Source organism: Ischnura elegans, chromosome 9, assembly GCF_921293095.1.
Source record: "Ischnura elegans chromosome 9, ioIscEleg1.1, whole genome shotgun sequence".
In the NCBI taxonomy this organism is placed as follows: domain Eukaryota; kingdom Metazoa; phylum Arthropoda; class Insecta; order Odonata; family Coenagrionidae; genus Ischnura; species Ischnura elegans.
In genome coordinates, this window is record NC_060254.1 from 27,013,076 (window position 1) to 27,032,696 (window position 19,621).

The following is a 19,621-nucleotide window of genomic DNA, read 5'->3' on the forward strand; positions in this document are numbered from 1 at the left end:
TAGGATAATCAAATAACCCAAATTCGTGTAAGTTAAAGTTATCTAAATATTGAATAAGATATTTCATTCAAAGTGTGATTACTTCCATTAAAAGTATATAATTATGTCATGATCTTATGGCCAATACCGTGTGCATAGTAGAAGGTACTTTAACTTCGTCGTGAGATGTTTTTGAACTAGTATATAGCCCCGGTGTTGGTTTAATTTAAACTGAAACGTTACCAGAGGATTATTGCAAGTAATTAGAACTATTTAACTTGAATAACACCTCTATTACATCAGGCATTAGGCCATTATTACCTGAAGTCAGCACAGCCATGATACCTTAGAATCTCATGTTTGGATAAAAATTTTGTTTATAAGCCGGGAATCGCCTCACTCTAAGTACTAACAGCTAGCTTAGCAAAAAAAAGCGATATATGTCCATTTTTATACCTTAAATTTTTTGGAAAAATATGTTCCAGGAAAGTATTAGTGTTCTTGGATAATTATTCCTGCGTAAAATGACTATGCCACCTCAAAAAGCCAAACGCATTATTTGAACATCATAATTTTTCCCCACCGCAGCGTGTCGGCAACTGATCAACAGATAAAAGTCCTACTACGTACGCATAATATAAGCCTATTAATGGCAAAATTACTATGACCTTGACACCGTTTTAAAACAAAGTATAAGTAACAAATATGAACATTGAAAACTAACTACCAAAGTAACTCATTTTTTATCCATGTCAAACTGAAAACTATCTTAATATGTATCGTGCCGTATCCATAAAGTTCTTATTCTCAGATTTAAATTTTGTCAATTTTTTCCTCAACGGAAAAAAATATTTACAGCAATAATTCTATAAAGCATGCAATATATAGAATAAAAAGAACATAGATGGTTATAATCTCTCGAAAAATGGTGAGTGTGGAAAAATGGTATGTTGTTAATTTTTTCCTTAACGGAAAAATATTTACCGCAACAATTCTATAAATCATGCAATATATTGAATAAAAAGAACATAGATGGTTATAATCTTTCGAAAAATGGTGAGTGTGGTAGGTTAGTGGGTAGAGCGCTTGGCTTAGGCTGATCGAGGGATGAAATGAGACAAATAAATCCGCGAAGTGCAAGGAGGCACGGGAAAATAAAATTTCCCCCCAACCCTCAATTTGTGACATTCTCACCTGAGGCTTAGTTAAGGGTGAGCTCAACCTTTGCCTATCCACACCAACCGAAGGGGTGAATCACATAGTGAAAAAGTGATAGAAATCGAAAAATGGAAGAATTTCAGGTGGTCAGCATGAAAATAGTGGGACTCTTAGCTCAGATTCCCCAAATTTTCCTCGAAAAGTTGAAGGTCGGCACGAAGAGCTGTCCAATAGGTCGAGGTCTTTGCTTTCCGCTTAGGTGACCTCCATTGATTGAAATGCGAGGAGTGGTGTTAAGTATTCAAGGAGTTGGTCACCAAAAAGAATGCCGGACGTCTTCTTTTCGAGAGACTTCAACGCCTGTTACAACACGACCGACCTAAGGAAGGCTCCCTTCTTTCTGGGAAATCCTAATTTATGCTGATCCAAATGGGCGACCTTTACGCTCATGAGGAAGGTGGCGATATCCATTTCCAGTTTCTGAGAGTCGATGGGGACCCAATAGGTTGGCCAACAAAACACTGGAGGTGGTTAACTTTAAGGTTTAACGTCAGGACTGACTTGGTTATGAGACTGCCCTCTCGACGAAAACACGAAAGGTTCAAGGACGTGATAATCACGGCGGTAAGGAAACGAAAAGGACACTACAAAAAGGGAAAAGACAGAAGGTCTTGTAAAATAAGACTTTGAAACATGTTTACCACGACGATGACGCATTTTTGATGCCCGGAATTCGGGAAGTTCACTGTAATCCATACAAAAGTTGACATATTTTGAATCTGAAACTCCATTTCATAATTGCAATTTTATTTTGACTTATTCGTATAGAAATTTCATAAATTCACGTAATAAGCTCTCTTAGCATATTTAAATAATTATTTCTATAAATTGGTCATAACACTATTTAATGATATAAATATATTATTATATTTATATCAAATATATTATTATATTTATATCAATATTTAAATAAATATTTATAAAAAAACTATTTAAACATTTTAGCTTTCTAACACTTGGCGTGTCAGGTTAGTAGCTGCATATAAAATACTTCTCTACATCAGTATTTATTTAATACAATTTTTCCCCAATTATGGAGTATTTCTAATAAAATAATGAACACAGAGCTCCAATGACTTGCTCGATCAATATACTCTCGACATTTTGCTAGAAATATTGCTCCGTGGAACGAGGTTTATCCCCAGAGAATGATTCTTCATATTTAAGAACAAATTCTATGTCAAATCTATCTAAAATATTAATACTTGTACTAGATAATAGACTTCCATTTGACTCTCAGAAGGTGTGATAAATATTTTTCCATTATCTATAAAAGATGATTCAATTTATGTCACTGAAATTTTTTTTAATTCAGGGAACCTATTCATCAAAGCAGAATTTTTTACCACTTTTGTCGAAATAGGCACAATAAACAAGTTAAATTCGCTTTCAAGTCACCTTGAGTCAACGTGATTCATGTAATATTCAAATGAAGAAAATAAGATAATATGGATGTCTGCTCACTTTGACAGAGGGAAATCTTTCTTAAAATATCGAAAATCGAGTTTTGAGGCCGAGCAGCAGAATACTACACATACAAAGACTGGAGAAGTATGCAAATTAGACAACGCGGTAGCCATCCGAATGGGCCTCGGATAAGTCTAATGTCTTTGAGTACATCAACTAAATCACTAAATCCCAATTCTCCAAAATAAATTATCCAGCTAACGATAGGGTTTTCAGTGACGAGAAATCCTCATATAAGCTCGACGATAAATACATTGAGGTCAAATAACCTAACTAACACATCACAAAAAATAATTTAAGCCATTTTATTATAAGCAGACAACAAGCGCTTGTAAGTCAAAGTTTCCAATCAGTATTCTCATGAAGAGTAAAACGCTAAATATTCTACGCTTAGATCTTCACATTGCTCGAAGAGTGTGTAAGTAATATAAGGAAAAAAAGAGCAGTGTCGTTTCTTAAAACGATTGCAGCTTCTACACAAGATCATTAGATAGAAAATCCCTTATAAAAGTCTGGAATGACCTACGTAAAATTGAGCCTGAGGATCTTATAGCAAGTAGCTGATTCCGAGGTTTTTCCGTTATAATAAACTGATACCACTTGGCGATTAACGGTACTTGGTACTTACAAGTGATATATATTCTGTAATGTCATTCCGTACGACCTACACGTTACGGAGATAGGACATGACAGCAAATAGCAATTCTTAGTAGTCCCGACGTATAAAGGTTGAAAGTACCAAATAGTCATGGAAAGATATAGACCAGAGAGAAAGATATAGCGTAGAAATAATCATACCTCGAACCATAGCAACAGGCATAGATAGAATAAATGAATCTTGGCACTAAATAGGATGATGGAAGTGACCCGTCAAGTTAAGGTTATCCGTAAGCATTCGGTCAAAAATAGATTCATGGCATGTGAGGTGTTAAAAGCAATTAAGTAAGCACATCGCGATATTCAGTAATTACAAAGGGATAATCGGTTTTTAATTCAAAGGAAGAAGAAGAAGAGACGAAGCTATTCAAAATCACGAACTGACGCGTCTCAGTACCCACGAAATTTCTAATCGCTATCGTTAAGAGCGGAACTAGGAATTGATGGAAATCTAAGGAACTAAAATAAAACCATAATTTCCTTGGTTATTCGTACGCCACTGATATTCCCATTGAATCACCTAAGTGCCTAATATTTTCAAAACTATAAATAAATGGGAATAAATTAATCGTAATTGTTCATTGATTATACCAAATAATCATCACTGAAATTCGTCATTGCCATTTTGACAAACACTGCGATCAATGTGATTATGCACGCTACACGCTATTATACACGCGCTTTTTTTTAACTGTTAGAGGGTAAACAATACACAAATTCTGAGAGTAAAGGATAACGTTAAGAGCCACTATGTAACCAAGAAACTTTCACGTTGTCTAAGCCTTTCCTCTATGCAAAATTAGATTGATTAGGTGTATAAAATAATCATTGTTACTAATTTTAATATGCGACATGAATTGACACCACAATATTATGTGTGGAACGTTTTTAAAAAGATGCCAAAATTACTTCCAGCAATAGTATTGTGTTGCGCAGCTCTTTATGCGATTAAGTCATGAGAATTTTCAGTGAGGTATGGAGTTGCTTCTTTCCAGTTTCCTAATTTTTATTTTCGTAGACGTTTTGAGAGGTGTAGTAATCTGCTTCAGTTCATCATCAGATGCAAATCACATCGGAATACAGCAATAATCTAACGACGTTCGAAATCGAATATCTGGAAAAACTTGTCCTCATCCTACCAATCAATTCTTTTTCCGAAGGCCCAGGTGAAAGTTGAGGACGTGATTGTCGGCTCATCTCCGAACCCGGGATTTCATAACGATGTCAAACAATTATAGCCTCATCAAAATTCGTCGGTCATCACATATTTGCGTACAATGCTGATTCACCAAAAGAGACATATTTTGATATTTGCCAAGAGCTAGCGGCATAACTATAGACTGACCAGAAAGTTGAGACCACCAGTTGACTTAACCGCATATAACCATGAAATAATCGATAAGATGAAAAGTGGTTCCCATAAAAAATTACATGATACACGTTCGCCGAATTACTTGTTTTTATAGAGCCTTTTCCATTCATTGATTAATTAATAATGCATTTCTTAATTATGCAACCGTCACCAAAGAGTTAAAAAAGTACTTACCGACAAATCAGGACGAACATATTTTTGGACAATCACTTCTACCAATTCTACTTAGCCTGAAATGAAAATAAAAAACCACTTGAGTTCCACACTTTAAAGTTAAAGCGACGTACATAAACAAAGTACACTAGTGTTATCAAAAGTTTCCAATATATCAATTTTTAAGATACCAATTTACATCCTTCAGCATTGTTCAGTCAGAACTTTAAGCTCTAAATAAGGAGAAATACATTCTAGAAAATATGGCATCACAAAGTTTTATTAAAGCTATTTTAAAAAATCGCAAAAGTTAATCTGAATTTTTATTCTAGGAAGGAGACGAATATTTGTTGGATTACTTAATTAGAATGAAATCCTCGTCTCATTCAATTGAATATAAAAATGTAGTGTTGACGACTTCAATAGAAGTTTGTTGGGTGGTATATTTTTTTATATCATTACACTAGGTACCTACTACGTGGTCGTCATGCGAGTGCTTTATACTCCCTATATATGCGACGAGGGTAAGTAACCTCTTAATTCATACAAGGTAACAATCCTAGGATTCGTATACCATAGGGCGACATTTCTCCCTATCTCATACCAGGTGCTTAAATTATTTTTTAATAGGGTGGTTTCCTATTTCTTTTTTATTGCCTAAATCGAAAGATTATTAGTCTTGGAAAACATATTTCACACTTTTAGATATTTAAACGACGATACATATTTTTCGCGATTAAATGCAAAGTGAAAATTTTCAAGCGCGCGAAAACGCGACGGCTTAGTAAGAATGTTGAGAAAAGACCGTGTGACATCATTCTGGTTCCGGCTGCCACCATGTAAATAAGGATTATAAATACCCTATCAAACGAAGGAAACTTTCGGACCTCAGGCAATTTTAATAGCTGATTATTAAGAGATGTTTCCCTGAGCTCCCTGCCTCATGCATGCAATGGTGATCTCAGACGATGTAAAACTCCGAACTACTCGTATAGAATCTAGGTCCCTGTGACGTCACGTGGAGCGGCATCGCATGGCCGCAAAACTGGCCTTTTTCAAAGGTTAAAATTGACCATTAACATTCGTCTAAACTGGGATTTCTAAAACAAATAATTTGTGTATTATGAATACATTCTAATGGTGGGTAACGAATCGCAATCAATGCCTTTCGTTTTCTTTGATGAAGGAAACTACCCTATTGTTATTCATTGATGTGTTTACCCATGGTCTTATCAAAATATATAAATTAGGGTATTTCAATTTTATGACGCTAAAAATAAGATTTTTGTATACATTTTGCGATGGATAGTTTACAAAAGTTCTGTAAACACATTACAGATTGTCTTCGAAAGGGATTTTTATGCTGATGTCTTTATAATAAAAATGGAAATTCGGGAGTTAGACCTTCCTATTTGTTAATCCCCTGTTTTATACCTCACATTGCTACACGCTACTCCACTCTAATACATATATCGGGGTATTGAATCACTTACGTAACTGAAATGTCACATATCCTCGGAATGTGAAGTACCTATATGAGGAGTATCTATCACTAACTTTGATTTACTCGCGGATAGTGACTTAAGAGTAACGCGGATAGTAAATACTAGTCCTTTTTTGATTTATACAGAGGCACTCTACATCAAGTGTAATTAGTCGGGTAAAAAATTAGTATTCGCTTAAAAATTACGCGCCCGTTGGCAAGGATAAGCTATTGCTTCTGAGTATATCCTCCAATCTCAGTTATCCGTCTGCGATCTCCAATCGTTTAGTCCAATCCAACGCCGATCTGCAAGTGATTGATCACCAGAGCGTTCGTGAACTATCCGTGACGCAACAATCACGAGTGTGGGAGGTTTACGTCGATCCTCAGAAGCGCCGCACGCGGAGAAAGCGAAAACTGGGATGGGCACCCAACTCCCCTGGGATGAGGCGAAGAAGACGGTCCCGTATAGTATACCTTTGACCTCGTCTTCTTGGAGTCCTGTTTTATCGCTTTCGCCCGCTAGCCGTCCGCAAGCGATTCGGAATTTGGTTACGAGATTTCTAAGATAGATAAACATCGCGTGGCTGAATCTGAGAATAAGGAGTCGAGAAAGAAAGAAAAAAATGAACATCAGGCTGCGCATCGTGCGTAATGCAACCTTCCATCGCCCCTCTTAGTGACTAAATAGTTTTGCAACTTGGCTTCGTCCGCCAGCCGCATTGTTTGCATTTGAGTCCGAATATGTTTGTGGTGTCCGTTTTCACGCGAAAAATAGGCGTCTCGAAAGGTCATGATGAAGCACTTTTTTCCTCCGAAGACTTGAAGCTGCTTGTGTATGCGTGACGCAATCGTGTAACCTTTGCCTTGCTTAGTTAGAGGAAGTGTAGCAATATTGTACGAGCTGGCCCTTAAAAAATACATGTTTCTCTCCGTGGAACTTTGACATTTACGCTAGAGTTTGAGCTGACGCACTGCAAAATAAATTGATGGCACATTCACTTAGCTCCTTTATTTAAAATAAATAAATAAAAACATGCAACGTAATGATTGACCCTTTCAACTGATCAAACATAATTTCATCGGAGAGTATTCTTTAGTTCGTCTTTTTTTCATATCTTAACTTTCGATGACAGGAGATTCACATGATTCAATCCTAATATTTAACAAAATGTTCGAATTTACGATCAAAATAGCTTTGTAATCTTTTTTTTATTTTATCACCTTTCAATAGCTGAGTAACCTTTAGGTAGGTATATCCAAGTATTCATCAACCGTGTACAAATTTTTAAGAATAATTCGCAAATAAAAATAGATGCAATCTTTTTCATTCAAAGTACCTCCATTCAATGAATCTTTAAATATCTTCAATATTTTTCCATTTGTGCACATTTACGAACACTTGACAAATAATAATTCATGACTTTAACGCCATGTGACGGAGCGTAATTGAACAAACATAAATATATACTCAATGAGAACTACAGTGCGGGGTAAACTTTTTTCTCCTGTTATCATTCAATGTTGTAGAACATATTAGCCTGAATTTTAATTACATTTAATGCATATAAAAGAGCACATAAAATTATTTGAAAGCATTTTTGCCATTTTGGAGTCAATACTCATAGGTATTTTGCCTGAATAAAACAAAATTGTTCTCTTGGATCTGATTTAAACGGATAATAATGTTTTACTGATAAATATTTACTTGAAGTCAATATGCTTCTTATTTTACATTTTCCTTTTGTACTTTTCAAATCTTGTATTCTTCTGACAGGATCGCGACATATATGTTATTATCGAGGTGCTATAATGATACATTGCTTTGGGGATGTATTAAGTAACCTCTCCAGGTTTCGACTACCCTCGACCCATGAACCTAAACCTATTCCACCCGACCACCCAATCGAAATTTTCATAGATCTGCTGCATTCAAAAGTCTGCAACCATTCATCCCTAAAATCTCTTCAGCCCACGCCCAACCTTTCTCAATCGGAGAACATTAGAACATTGCCCTCCGAAAACTCATCCACAATCCTGAAATAGTTATAACCTCAGCTGACAAAGGATCCACAGTAGTTCTCCTGAACACTTCTGACTACATTAAGGAAGCTGAAAGACAGCTGATAGACACCTCCTCATACACACTCATGCCTAATGACCCTAACCCCACCTTCCAAGAGAATATCAAGTCTTTTCTCGAGGAACATTCCCCTCTGGAAGGCCTCTCCTCGTCTGACATCTCCATCCTCCCCCCCCACCCCCCAAACCCAAGTACTCCACATTTTGCTAAAAATACATAAACCCAACCATCCTGGCCATCCTATTGTCTCATCTTGCATCTCACCCACGGAAAGAATATCTGCATTCATTGACTATTACCTCCAATCGCTAGTTTTGTCTCTACCATCCCATATCAACGATACCATACCTGTGCTTCTGCCCAACCTAGGATATTAGGGGAAATAGAGGGGAGGTAAGGTCCAAAATGGGGGGGAAGAGTGTGCTGAGGGAATTAAGGGATTATCGGTTTATGTTTAAGCCGGGAGGAAGAAATGCTTTAAACAGTCATACGTAGGTTAATTCGATGGAATTAAGTTTAAGTGGGTGGTCTGTGGGGGGAAGGGAGAAGAACAACCACAGATGTTGGAAATAGAAAAGACACTTATTTTATTTGTTATAATGAAAACTATGAATATCATTCAAACATACGTCACCCTAGAATGAGAAGGCCTTTCACAATTTAACCTAACGATCATGAATTGCCGCGATAAAATTGACCATTAGAGCGTAAGTTAAGCGTCCAATTAAATTTGCTCTTATAAAACTTTTCCATAATCCATCCGTCGTTCCCTTTTCTTTAAATTTTCTTCGATTTTTCCCAACAGTGCGGGTTCTGATAGCCACTGGGAGGTCCTAACAAGGCATCTTCTGCGCTATGGTGGCCCACAAAGCCCTCGGCATGGCCCTCGCATCGTCCATTAGTCTTCTGATCCTGTGTGCAGTGGTGGCGCCTTCCAGGGCGCAAGGAGCGGCCAACCGGGGGTACTTCTTCGCCGATGGCATTGAGGAGATCATCCCGACCGTCCGCACGACGTTCTCTTGCGAGGGAAGGATTTACGGATACTACGCCGACGTTGAGAACGACTGCAAGGTGTTCCACGTGTGCAGCCCCACAGTCGACGAGGATGGAAAGGTACCTACAGACAACTGTCGGATGAACTGTGTTAACACGGTCTCCGTCGTTACTTTGTGGAACTGTTAACACACTTAAAATAAAAATGCTTTGTTATATTCCACACTTTATTGCAACTGGTACGACCCGGGTTTCTTTATATCATGCTATCATCAAGTGCTATCATCATGCTATTTATATATCACTTTATATCATGCTATCATCACCTGATGATAGCATGATACGCTGAAACCCGGGTCGAGCCATTCGAAATAAAGTGTGGTATATAACAAAGTATTTTTATTTTGACTGTGTTAACAGTTAATAATAAATATTTATATGGTCTCCAGTACAAAAGAGAAAATATCTCAAATATTGTAAACAAAAATTTTCACTGCGCCGCACAGTGGGCGGAAATCGGAAAAAGCCGGACAAAATTACAAAATGGCTTTTTTTGAGTTATAAGCTTGAAACTTCGCAGGTATACTCAAAACTGATTGAAATTTATTGATATGTACTTCATTTGACATTGATTTTACCCGTTTCTGAGATACAGAGGCTCAAACGTGAGCAAATTTCCATAAAAACGCCCGTCTTCAATTTTCTCTGAAAATCTTTCAAAGTAAGTGGATGGTGAAGTTATGAAAGGATTCTTGCCGAATAAAAAACCACGTAATCTGTTGGCATTGTGTTTTTTATTTATTTTTCCGTAATCTTAAAGAATACAGTCCATAAATTCTTACCGTGCAGTAACAAAATGGCGGATACTGTTTTTCGACGAAGTTTTACATTTAGGTAGAGTTTCAAATAGGTTTTCGTCAAGGTCGCGCAGAGTAACTTATATGAGAGCATTCTTTGAAGATTTCTTGAGGTTTTTATGCAACTTTCTATGAAATAAGTTTGCGTCGCCGGAAATCACATTGATTTTTCGATCGCGCGGCCGGGTTCGTCTCCGCGCGTCGGGAATTGGATTAGCCGCGACGCGGTAAGGTTATTGAAGCTGTGTGGGTTTTAACGCGCAGCATTCACCGTTTTTATGTTTTGCTTCAAGACACCGATTCTCAAATGGTCTATGGTGAAGACAGTGGAGGTTTTTCATGCCATGTAAGTACACGTTTCATCGAAGTTCATTTCGTTTTCTTTGGATACGATCGAAGACAATACTTCTATTTCCACGGGAAGATCTAGCTACCCTCAGTTCTACATTGATTTACAGATTACCATGTCTTTACACGTGTACCATACGTTCTTCCCCGTGTACTCATTAGGACATTGGATAACCATAGGTTCGACAAATTTATTATTTCTAAATTTTACATAGGCTCCATCCGCCATTCAATAGAAAATGCCACCTCACATTATTACACGACTTGATACCTATAAAATAATATCGGAATTGGTAAAAAAAATCATTCATTCGGTAAAAAATATTTGCTCCATTATTTATCGCGGAGGCTGAATTTAAGACAAGACCCTCATGCTCTGAAATTTCTCAATGACTTCCTGACAAAACGTATCCTATGGCCATACCTTAAGAAATGGGCAGAGAGTTCTCGAAATAATGAACGATTTTTGTATTTATACAAAAGTTGGCTCGCTGAATCTATAACATTTCCAGAATTTGTTATGCATCACTTTCCAGATACTTCAACGACAGCCGGTTGAGCATTGTATTTTCGTAAAAATCTACTCCTCTCAAATTGATCGATTAAATAGAATTCCCCCTGTGGCTTCATGTTACATAATTCATATTATATTTGCCAGGCATTCCCGGGCGGCCAAAAAATGTCGCACCTCATGTGTTAGATCACGCAGTAGAAAATTCAAACTTTAAAAACTACTGCTACTACTGCTAAGCTTGCTCTCACAAGTTTGAGAGAGAGAGGGAAGACACTGCAGTCGCTCACCTAATTGCAGAAATAACAACTACGACCCCTACTCGGGCTAAGAGAGTTCTTTCAAAGAGGAGGACGAGTGAAAAGGTCCACCCTGAGATGTCAGTGGAAGAGGCACTGTTATTGATGATTGCCTCTGATTTGACCAAGAGTCAATATCGGTCTTTTCGTAGGGCAATTCTGAGCCATGGACACGAATTGTATCCCAGCTATGATAGAATAGCGATAGCAAAAAAAGGCAGATTATAACGCAGGAATTAAAATAACTGAGACCATGTGCGAAGTAAACCTTCAAGCACCACTGAACCACACCATATCGGGAACAATAGCCTGCTTAGCCACCACTTCCACCTCTCAAGAATCAAAATGTGTGGTGAACAATACATTAATCTCTAAGTACGGTTTTGATGGAAGTTCGGGCCACTCTCAATATAAGCAAATGTGGCAACATGTGGATGCTTCAGATAAATTCCTAGTCATGAGTTCCCTTGTACCTCTTAGTTTGATTAACAGCGCTACAGGTAACGACTGAAGTTTCCACTTTCTTTTGGTTAATTACATTTATCTCTAAACTTTTGATAAAGAATTTAAATTGCATCGGAGGCACTTCTCACATATAGGCTCTACAATTTTAGATGACACTATCTGGGAAAATCCACTGCCGACGTCGACACGATTTTGTCATCCCATCCGCTTTAGGTGAAAAAAAGAGGCAAAAGAAGTTACAAAATCAGAAAGACATTACCTATATCGAAAGGCAGGTGGATGGCCTTAATGATTTCAACTCTGGATTTTACACGATCAAGTTCTGTTTACTACTGACCATGATCAACGGAAAAGTAATGCTTACATTGCTTACCTTATTTTCCTAATTTTTTCTTAATCTTAAAACCCATATAATTTATTATCCTACAGGGAAGTATAGTCATTTCGAAATTAAGAAAAACGATAGTTTTTAGTTTGCAACACACTGAAGGACAGCTGAATCATGGGGTTCTAAATCTGCGGTGCAATAGCGTCAGGTATGAATAACTTAGGAGATGTAAAATATCGTACACATGGTATCGATAAATATTCTGTTGGTTTGTGTACGCTGCACTGCCATATACGATTTTCTGAATGCATATTGTATATGTCGTATCGATTGGAATTTAAACAGTGTCATTTGATAATTTAAGCTATAATTTATTTTAGTTAGGAAAGGAATGCTAAGAAATTTTTCAGCTAAAATTAGTAATATAAATTAAAATAACTATTTTGAAAAAGATATTCGGGGATTTATTAAAAAACGTACTTACACGCAAGTGGAAGTTTGAAATTTCAACGCTCCACAAACAAATTCAAAACACTTTCACAAATTCTGCGCACTCAAGAGAACTTAACTTTCCTTCACCACAGTCGAAGTAGAACTGAGGGTATGATAGACGTGTTAAAAAAACTAGAAGTTCCCGATGAATTGTATACCTAAACTACCCTGTCTTCATCGTATCTTCTTCAACAACTTTCTAGTGCTTACTGAAGGTGCCGAACATGAGATTGTCACGCGATCCATAATTTTCGTCCTTAAAATTTAGATTATTTAGTTGCCATCAGTAACCTATGTTCATGATTAGTAGTTATGTTAAGTCACGAAATACTGTATTATTAGCCATATTTTTGAACATTATTCTCTTCTCCTCAAGAAGAAAACATTTTATGGATATAAAGTAGAACTGAGGGTATGATACGCATTTTAAAAAAGCTAGAAGTTCCCGTGGAAATACCCCCGTTAAGACGGTCAAAGGCTCCACTCCGTGGTGTCATAAAACGACCGTTTTCGAAGTAGAATCCTTAGGGTCAGGGATCGGAGAGTGAAGAAGGTATAAGGGTCTCAGCTGGTATCTTTCTGGTAGGTCTTTTTGTATGAGTCCCAGGAAAACAACTCACTTTTTGAACGCTTTTAAAGAAGTATGGTCTTCGATCGTATCCAAAGAAAACGAAATGAACTTCGATGAAACGTGCACTTACATGGCATGAAAAACCTCCACTGTCTTCACCATAGACCATTTGAGAATTGGTGTCTTGAAGCAAAACATAAAAACGGTGAATGCTGCGCGTTAAAATCCACACAGCTTCAATAGCCTTACCGCGTCGCGGCTAATCCAACTCCCGACGCGCGGAGACGAACCCGGCCGCGCGATCGAAAAATCAATGTGATTTCCGGCGACGCAAACTTATTTCATAGAAAGTTGCATAAAAACCTCAAGAAATCTTCAAAGAATGCTCTCATATAAGTTACTCTGCGCGACCTTGACGAAAACCTATTTGAAACTCTACCTAAATGTAAAACTTCGTCGAAAAACAGTATCCGCCATTTTGTTACTGCACGGTAAGAATTTATGGACTGTATTCTTTAAGATTACGGAAAAATAAATAAAAAACACCATGCCAACAGATTACGTGGTTTTTTATTCGGCAAGAATCCTTTCATAACTTCACCATCCACTTACTTTGAAAGATTTTCAGAGGAAATTGAAGACGGGCGTTTTTATGGAAATTTGCTCACGTTTGAGCCTTTGTATCTCAGAAACGGGTAAAAGCAATGTCAAATGAAGTACATATAAATAAATTTCAATCAGTTTTGAGTATACCTGCGAAGTTTCAAGCTTATAACTCAAAAAAAGCCATTTTGTAATTTTGCCCGGCTTTTTCCGATTTCCGCCCACTGTGCGCCGATAATTAAGCACCTTGAGGGAGAAATCTGAGAACCGATATATTGGCTTAGTTACGATAGTTCGCTGTGACCTGCCTTCCAGTTTTCCTAAAATTATCCCCGCTCGATTCGATTATCTGGCTGAAACACTGTTATGCATTTCCATGGAAAAATGCCAAGGTAGGCTTGAGTCACCATGAAGTAATATTTCATTGATATAGTCAAGCTTTATAATTAAAAAATTTCTTTTGTTATTCAGCGACCTCAGCAAAAATATTAATTTTTATTTGAATAAATATGGACTCTAAGATTGACAACAAACACATCTGTCACGGAGGGAAGAAGAATATATGCATTGAAAATAAATTTATGCTCCTCGTAAGGGAAAATTCCACAAATTCATTCTTTAGAGTTCCTTTCAAATGAAACAAAATCATAAAGTTAAGTAAATAGCTCAGCAGTGGGGAAACAATCATTAGATTTGATCACATTTTGAACGTTTGAGGCTGTGAAATTTATTAAAAGATTTACGGATTGAAAATAAAACACGAGACTAGTAGATGAGAACCAATGGGGGGTGAAGTACAATAGAGGGCTATGAAGGCTACAAAATTCTTCCTGTCATACAATGTATTCCTAATCATTCTTCGGGGGGCGAACGCTGCTCAAGTTAGTACGATACCCGAATGAAAGACACATTGTGGGATTTATATCTCTTTCACTCATCAGCAGTTACGGGAACGTAAGCATTCCAATCTTCACATTGAAATGAAAAATATGACCCAGCAGAGCTTAGGGGACATCAAATATAACTATACGATGATATATAGGTTTTATAGAAAATATAATATCATGACTTGCATATAAAATTCCAGTGTAATATTATGTTTTGAAGACATGACAATTGATGATTATACGATGCAAAAAAAAATAAAATAATTTATCAGCCCATTAATACTCACGACCTGAATTGAGTTTTCACATTAAATATCCCACCGCTTAAAATAGCCCTGTGCCTCGACTATTCTTAAAAATAAATTACTTCGTCCATTAAAAAAAATAAATTTCGAAAATGGAATACCACAAACGGAATTTAAATTTGTACTATTTTTTCCTAAGTCCTTAGGGCAGGCGCGCACTAGCGCGACCACGACCACGGCCACGACCGCGACAGATCTCTGTCACACACCTTCCGACCAGAGCACGACCAAACTCACGATAGCAAAACACATTCACCGTCCACTTGCTCAGTTGGTATGGTCGGGTCGGAGTGAAGTCGGAATCAGTGCGCGGCGCGCCATAAGAATGTGTGTAATTTCTGGCCGCAACGACCGCTGAGTCGGGAACGACCAAATTCAAAAATTTTGGTCGGACGACTCGGGTCCGACCAACGAGTCGGACTTGGCCTAGTGCGCGTCGCTCCATTTGTTGCAGTGCTAAAACTGGTCGAGTGCCGCAGGTCGTGGTCGCGCTAGTGCGCGCCTGCCCTTATTAAGGCATTACAGATGCAACGTAATAATCCAGTATCGTGATAGTTTGAAAATATTAGTCAAGTAAAACGGAATATAAGCTCCTTGAAGCAGTGAACGAAGGAATTTTAATTTAATATAGACGGAAAACGTAAAAAGTCATACAAATCGCTTCTAAATTTTTAAATAATTAATTTAATTGATACGTAAAATATATTTAGCCTAAAAATACCCGTAGTAAGTAATGCAATTTAAGAAATCAATTGAAGCATCAGCAACAAAATATGTTTTTTTAAACACAAATGGGCTGATTCCTCTCTGCTTGTGTCTTTTCCTGAACACGAGGGGCAATGTCGCAGCACAAATAAACCATCCATCCATCAATCTATTTTTCATTAATTACTATGAAAATTTGTCCACTCTTGATTGCATTATTTGCCAAGTTGAAGTGTATCGTTATATTATTTCAGAACCTTCATTATAATTTCATTTTTCCTCAGGTCTTGGGAATGTCTCACTACAGCTTCTTCTGTGGGAACCAGACAATGTTCAACCAAGAGTCACTGACCTGCACTGATCCGCTGGACGCACTTCCGTGCAACGAAGCCCCGAATCTGTACGAAATCAAGAACTTGGAATTTGGGATAATTCCGGAGAAAAGAGAAGGAAACTGAGCCCAACGGCGGAAGCGAGAGACCATAATCTTTTGTTTCGACGAGGAACACACACACACACACAATGGACGATGTCTCTGATGAACTGTGCCATAAAACAATCGTGAGCCCTATAAAAAAACTGACGCTCGGTTACGCGCGAAAGAAACAAATCAACGACCGAGCACAGAAGAGCACAAAGAACTCGTTTCCACCCTTACACTGATGCAACTTTACGCAGTGATTTGTGAACGTGTGAATCTCATGATTAAATTCTTGAGTCTCCATGTGTCCATAATTATACCAACGAGGTTTTTTCGTAAAATTATTGCGGTTTATTTTTTTCAATTTCATTACCCTGTGTAAAAATTATTCAATATCTTCCTCCACCTCAATCCTATCCTCTACTCAAATGATTCGTGTATCTTACCAAAAGAGTAGAATTAAGCTTTCGATCGTTTCCAGGAAAAGTTTCCTATCGCTTACTACACCTACTTCCACAGAGGGCATGATTATCCTTCACTCAGTTATTCAAACCGATGCACGGTTGGTTTGCATGGGAGAGGGCTTACCATAGTATGATAATCAAACATTGAGGGTAGGTTGGGCCAGTTTATTTCCCTGGGCCACCTCGTATTCCAAGGGTTATATTTTTGGGGATGCCCGAAGTCTTTGTCCGGAATTTAAATCCGCGATCCTACGATTACGATCAGCAGCCAAGAGCTCACCCTCCACGGCTACAACACTTCCCGAATAGGCCTTCACGCATCTTACGGGAAATTTCATTGAATGTACTAAAACTTATTCACAGATTGAGTTCAGGAAGTGACTTCTGTAGCTTTCTGAAATTCCATACAGGAATCTGTTGAGAGTCTTTGGGAATAAGGTTTGTAGATACGCCATGCGAAAATGTGTTGAAGCACCTATTAGAAAAGGCCCTCGACAACACCTGAAAAGTCACTTAAAAGCATTAGCAAATGCTCTATTATCAAAGACGCTTGTTATACTCTTGACGCCACATCACTGCGCCTCAAGTTGGGTTTCAATACGAAGTTTTACGAATCGATAAAAAGCCTGCTACGATTTTTTATTTTTTTCCTCAAGGACTCACAATTGCGGCCTTCAGAATATTCAGTTTACATGGCTTTATTCATTAAAACTACAGTTAATTGCAATCAGCAATTACAGTTCATACCCGCCTTTAACACAGGAACATATGGTAAGACTCACTGGTGTCGCGAATTTATGGTATTTCCCGTCAAAAAAATTTAGAAAAATATGCTCGTAGCTCATTCTTCTATATGCACAAATCAATTACATTAACATCAAAATAGTTAGCATCCCTACAATCGCATTTTATCTCATAAATACACGGAAGCGTTTTTGCGTTCTCAGCATTGAATCCTCTTCTATCACCAAAGGAAGGTTAGATTGTTAAGGGAGGGACATTTCCTTAATGCAGAAATACATTGACCGAAAGAGAAAGTTTCACTAGTCAGGTTTAATCTACATTTACCGTCTTCAAATAAGATATAAATAATAGATTCAAATAGATATTAATTTTTGCTTTCTTTTTCCTAAAATATTACCACAACAACGAATCTTGATCAAATGTAAAAAGGAAAACCCTTGGGGAGGAATCCAAATACCGTCCAATGCTGAGCAACGTCCCTTTCCTCGCCATCCACCTCGGCGAGGTTTGAAAAGGAAGGGTAAGGACAGAGAGCATAGGCTGTTGCCTTTCCCATGAACCGTTTATTTCTCTCTCCCTCTTTCTCATGCCGACTTAATCTATAGACAATAATTCAATATCCGAAGTATACGTCTAATGGGTAGAATGGTTCGGACAAAAATATAATCCTAACCGTCTTCACTAGAGTAATGCGTTAAATAGTCAGGTCGATCGATCCATTATCCTGGTAATAGTGTTTTAGGTCAGTACTGGCTATGTGCCAGGCTTCAAATGACGATTTTTAAGAATTAATTCCCAAAAAACTTGATAAATGGGCCGCTGTTACCGAGCCACAGGGTTCCGCGGCGCGTAGTTCAGACTTGACGCGCGATCAAAAAATCGCTCTCATTTCCATATTCCATAAAAATCATATCACCGCAACATCACCAGCTTAAGTTGAAAGATTTTGGGAGAAAACGAGATCGTGCGAGTTTTTGAAAAATTGGTCAAGTTTGAGCTACTATATCTCAGCAACGGATCAAGTTTATGTAAAATGGCATAAAAATCCACAATTTTAAATCACTTATTACTATTATCGCAAATTTTGGAGTCTCTATCTCAAAACAAGCCATTTTGGACTTTTTCCGGCTTTTTTCCGATTTCGGACCACTGTGCGGTGGTGAAAAAATTCTTTTTTACAAAAAATATTCAATGATTTCAAATCCCCGCTTTAATTTTAACGGCTTACTTCTGCTGGTGTGGGCAAAAGTCGCAAAAAATCACAATTGCGTTCTGAAACTAATTACCTCCTAATCAATAACAGCATTGTGATACATATTCAAGTGACACATTGTAATATCGTCTTATGAGGCGAATGTATCTCGTATTTGAGAATTGGTGACAGGTCACCTCGGTGGGTCGTCACAGAAAAATCCGTTCGTTCTGCATTAAGCATGTCAGCGTGAAGAATGAGGCACAAGAATGCATCATCATCTGGTTCTGATGTGCGGTGAAAATTTCAATTCGATTGCTACTCGGAAGTAGGATAAATATGAGTGGCAAGACTTTGCTCGGAGGGACAAAATAGCCAACAAACAGCCAAGAAAGTTACTTCATAAAAACGTGGTAAAATGCTATTTCCTACCGTGAACGTTGAACTTGATGATACTGCAGGAATGGAGCTGCTAATTTTTGCACATATTCCCGACTTCAGCGCCTCAGTGATCCCTCCGTGAGCTCCCGCCCTTATCGTCTGCAAAAAAAATGGGAAGGATTTTCACTCAACAAAATTAAGTGTTGTAAAAGTTGCTAATGGACTGAGATGAAATTTAGAAGTGTATGACCTAATACCAATTTAAATAGGAATTAATATTTTCAAAACCGGTGAAGATGATGGCATTTATTTCTGAAAAAAAAGGTAATTTGGAAAAAACTACGTAGCATTAACTTATAAAGATATTGCTTAATTTTATGTGAATCTCATAACCGTTTACTCTGCAGACTCAAAATGAAAACGTTACAGACAAGAGGCAGTTTAGTACTGCGTATGAATGCTGAAACTAAAGGAAAAATAAAATGCATATTTGCGTAAATAACTAGCTTTCATTCCGGAAAAATCTGGAGACATTGGCGACCAGACAGACCGCCTAGCGATAGAGAAATGATAATGGCTGAAGGGCCGCCACAGGTTAAACGGACTCTTTTCGGAAGCAGGTAAGGACACCTGTCCGAGCTCT

At 37.7% G+C, this 19,621-nt stretch overlaps 1 protein-coding gene across 1 annotated transcript in view; it reads left to right on the forward strand.

Moving 5' to 3' along the window:
* The window catches only part of LOC124165301, a 29,019-nt gene extending 12,468 nt beyond the window's left edge, over positions 1–16,551 (forward strand). The window contains exons 2-3 of the mRNA XM_046542653.1: positions 9,218–9,525; positions 16,061–16,551. Coding sequence (XP_046398609.1) covers positions 9,268–9,525; positions 16,061–16,234 — 432 coding nt within the window. The 5' untranslated portion in view covers positions 9,218–9,267 and the 3' untranslated portion in view covers positions 16,235–16,551. The remainder of the gene's footprint in view (positions 1–9,217; positions 9,526–16,060) is intronic.
* The last annotated feature ends 3,070 nt before the right edge of the window (positions 16,552–19,621 follow it).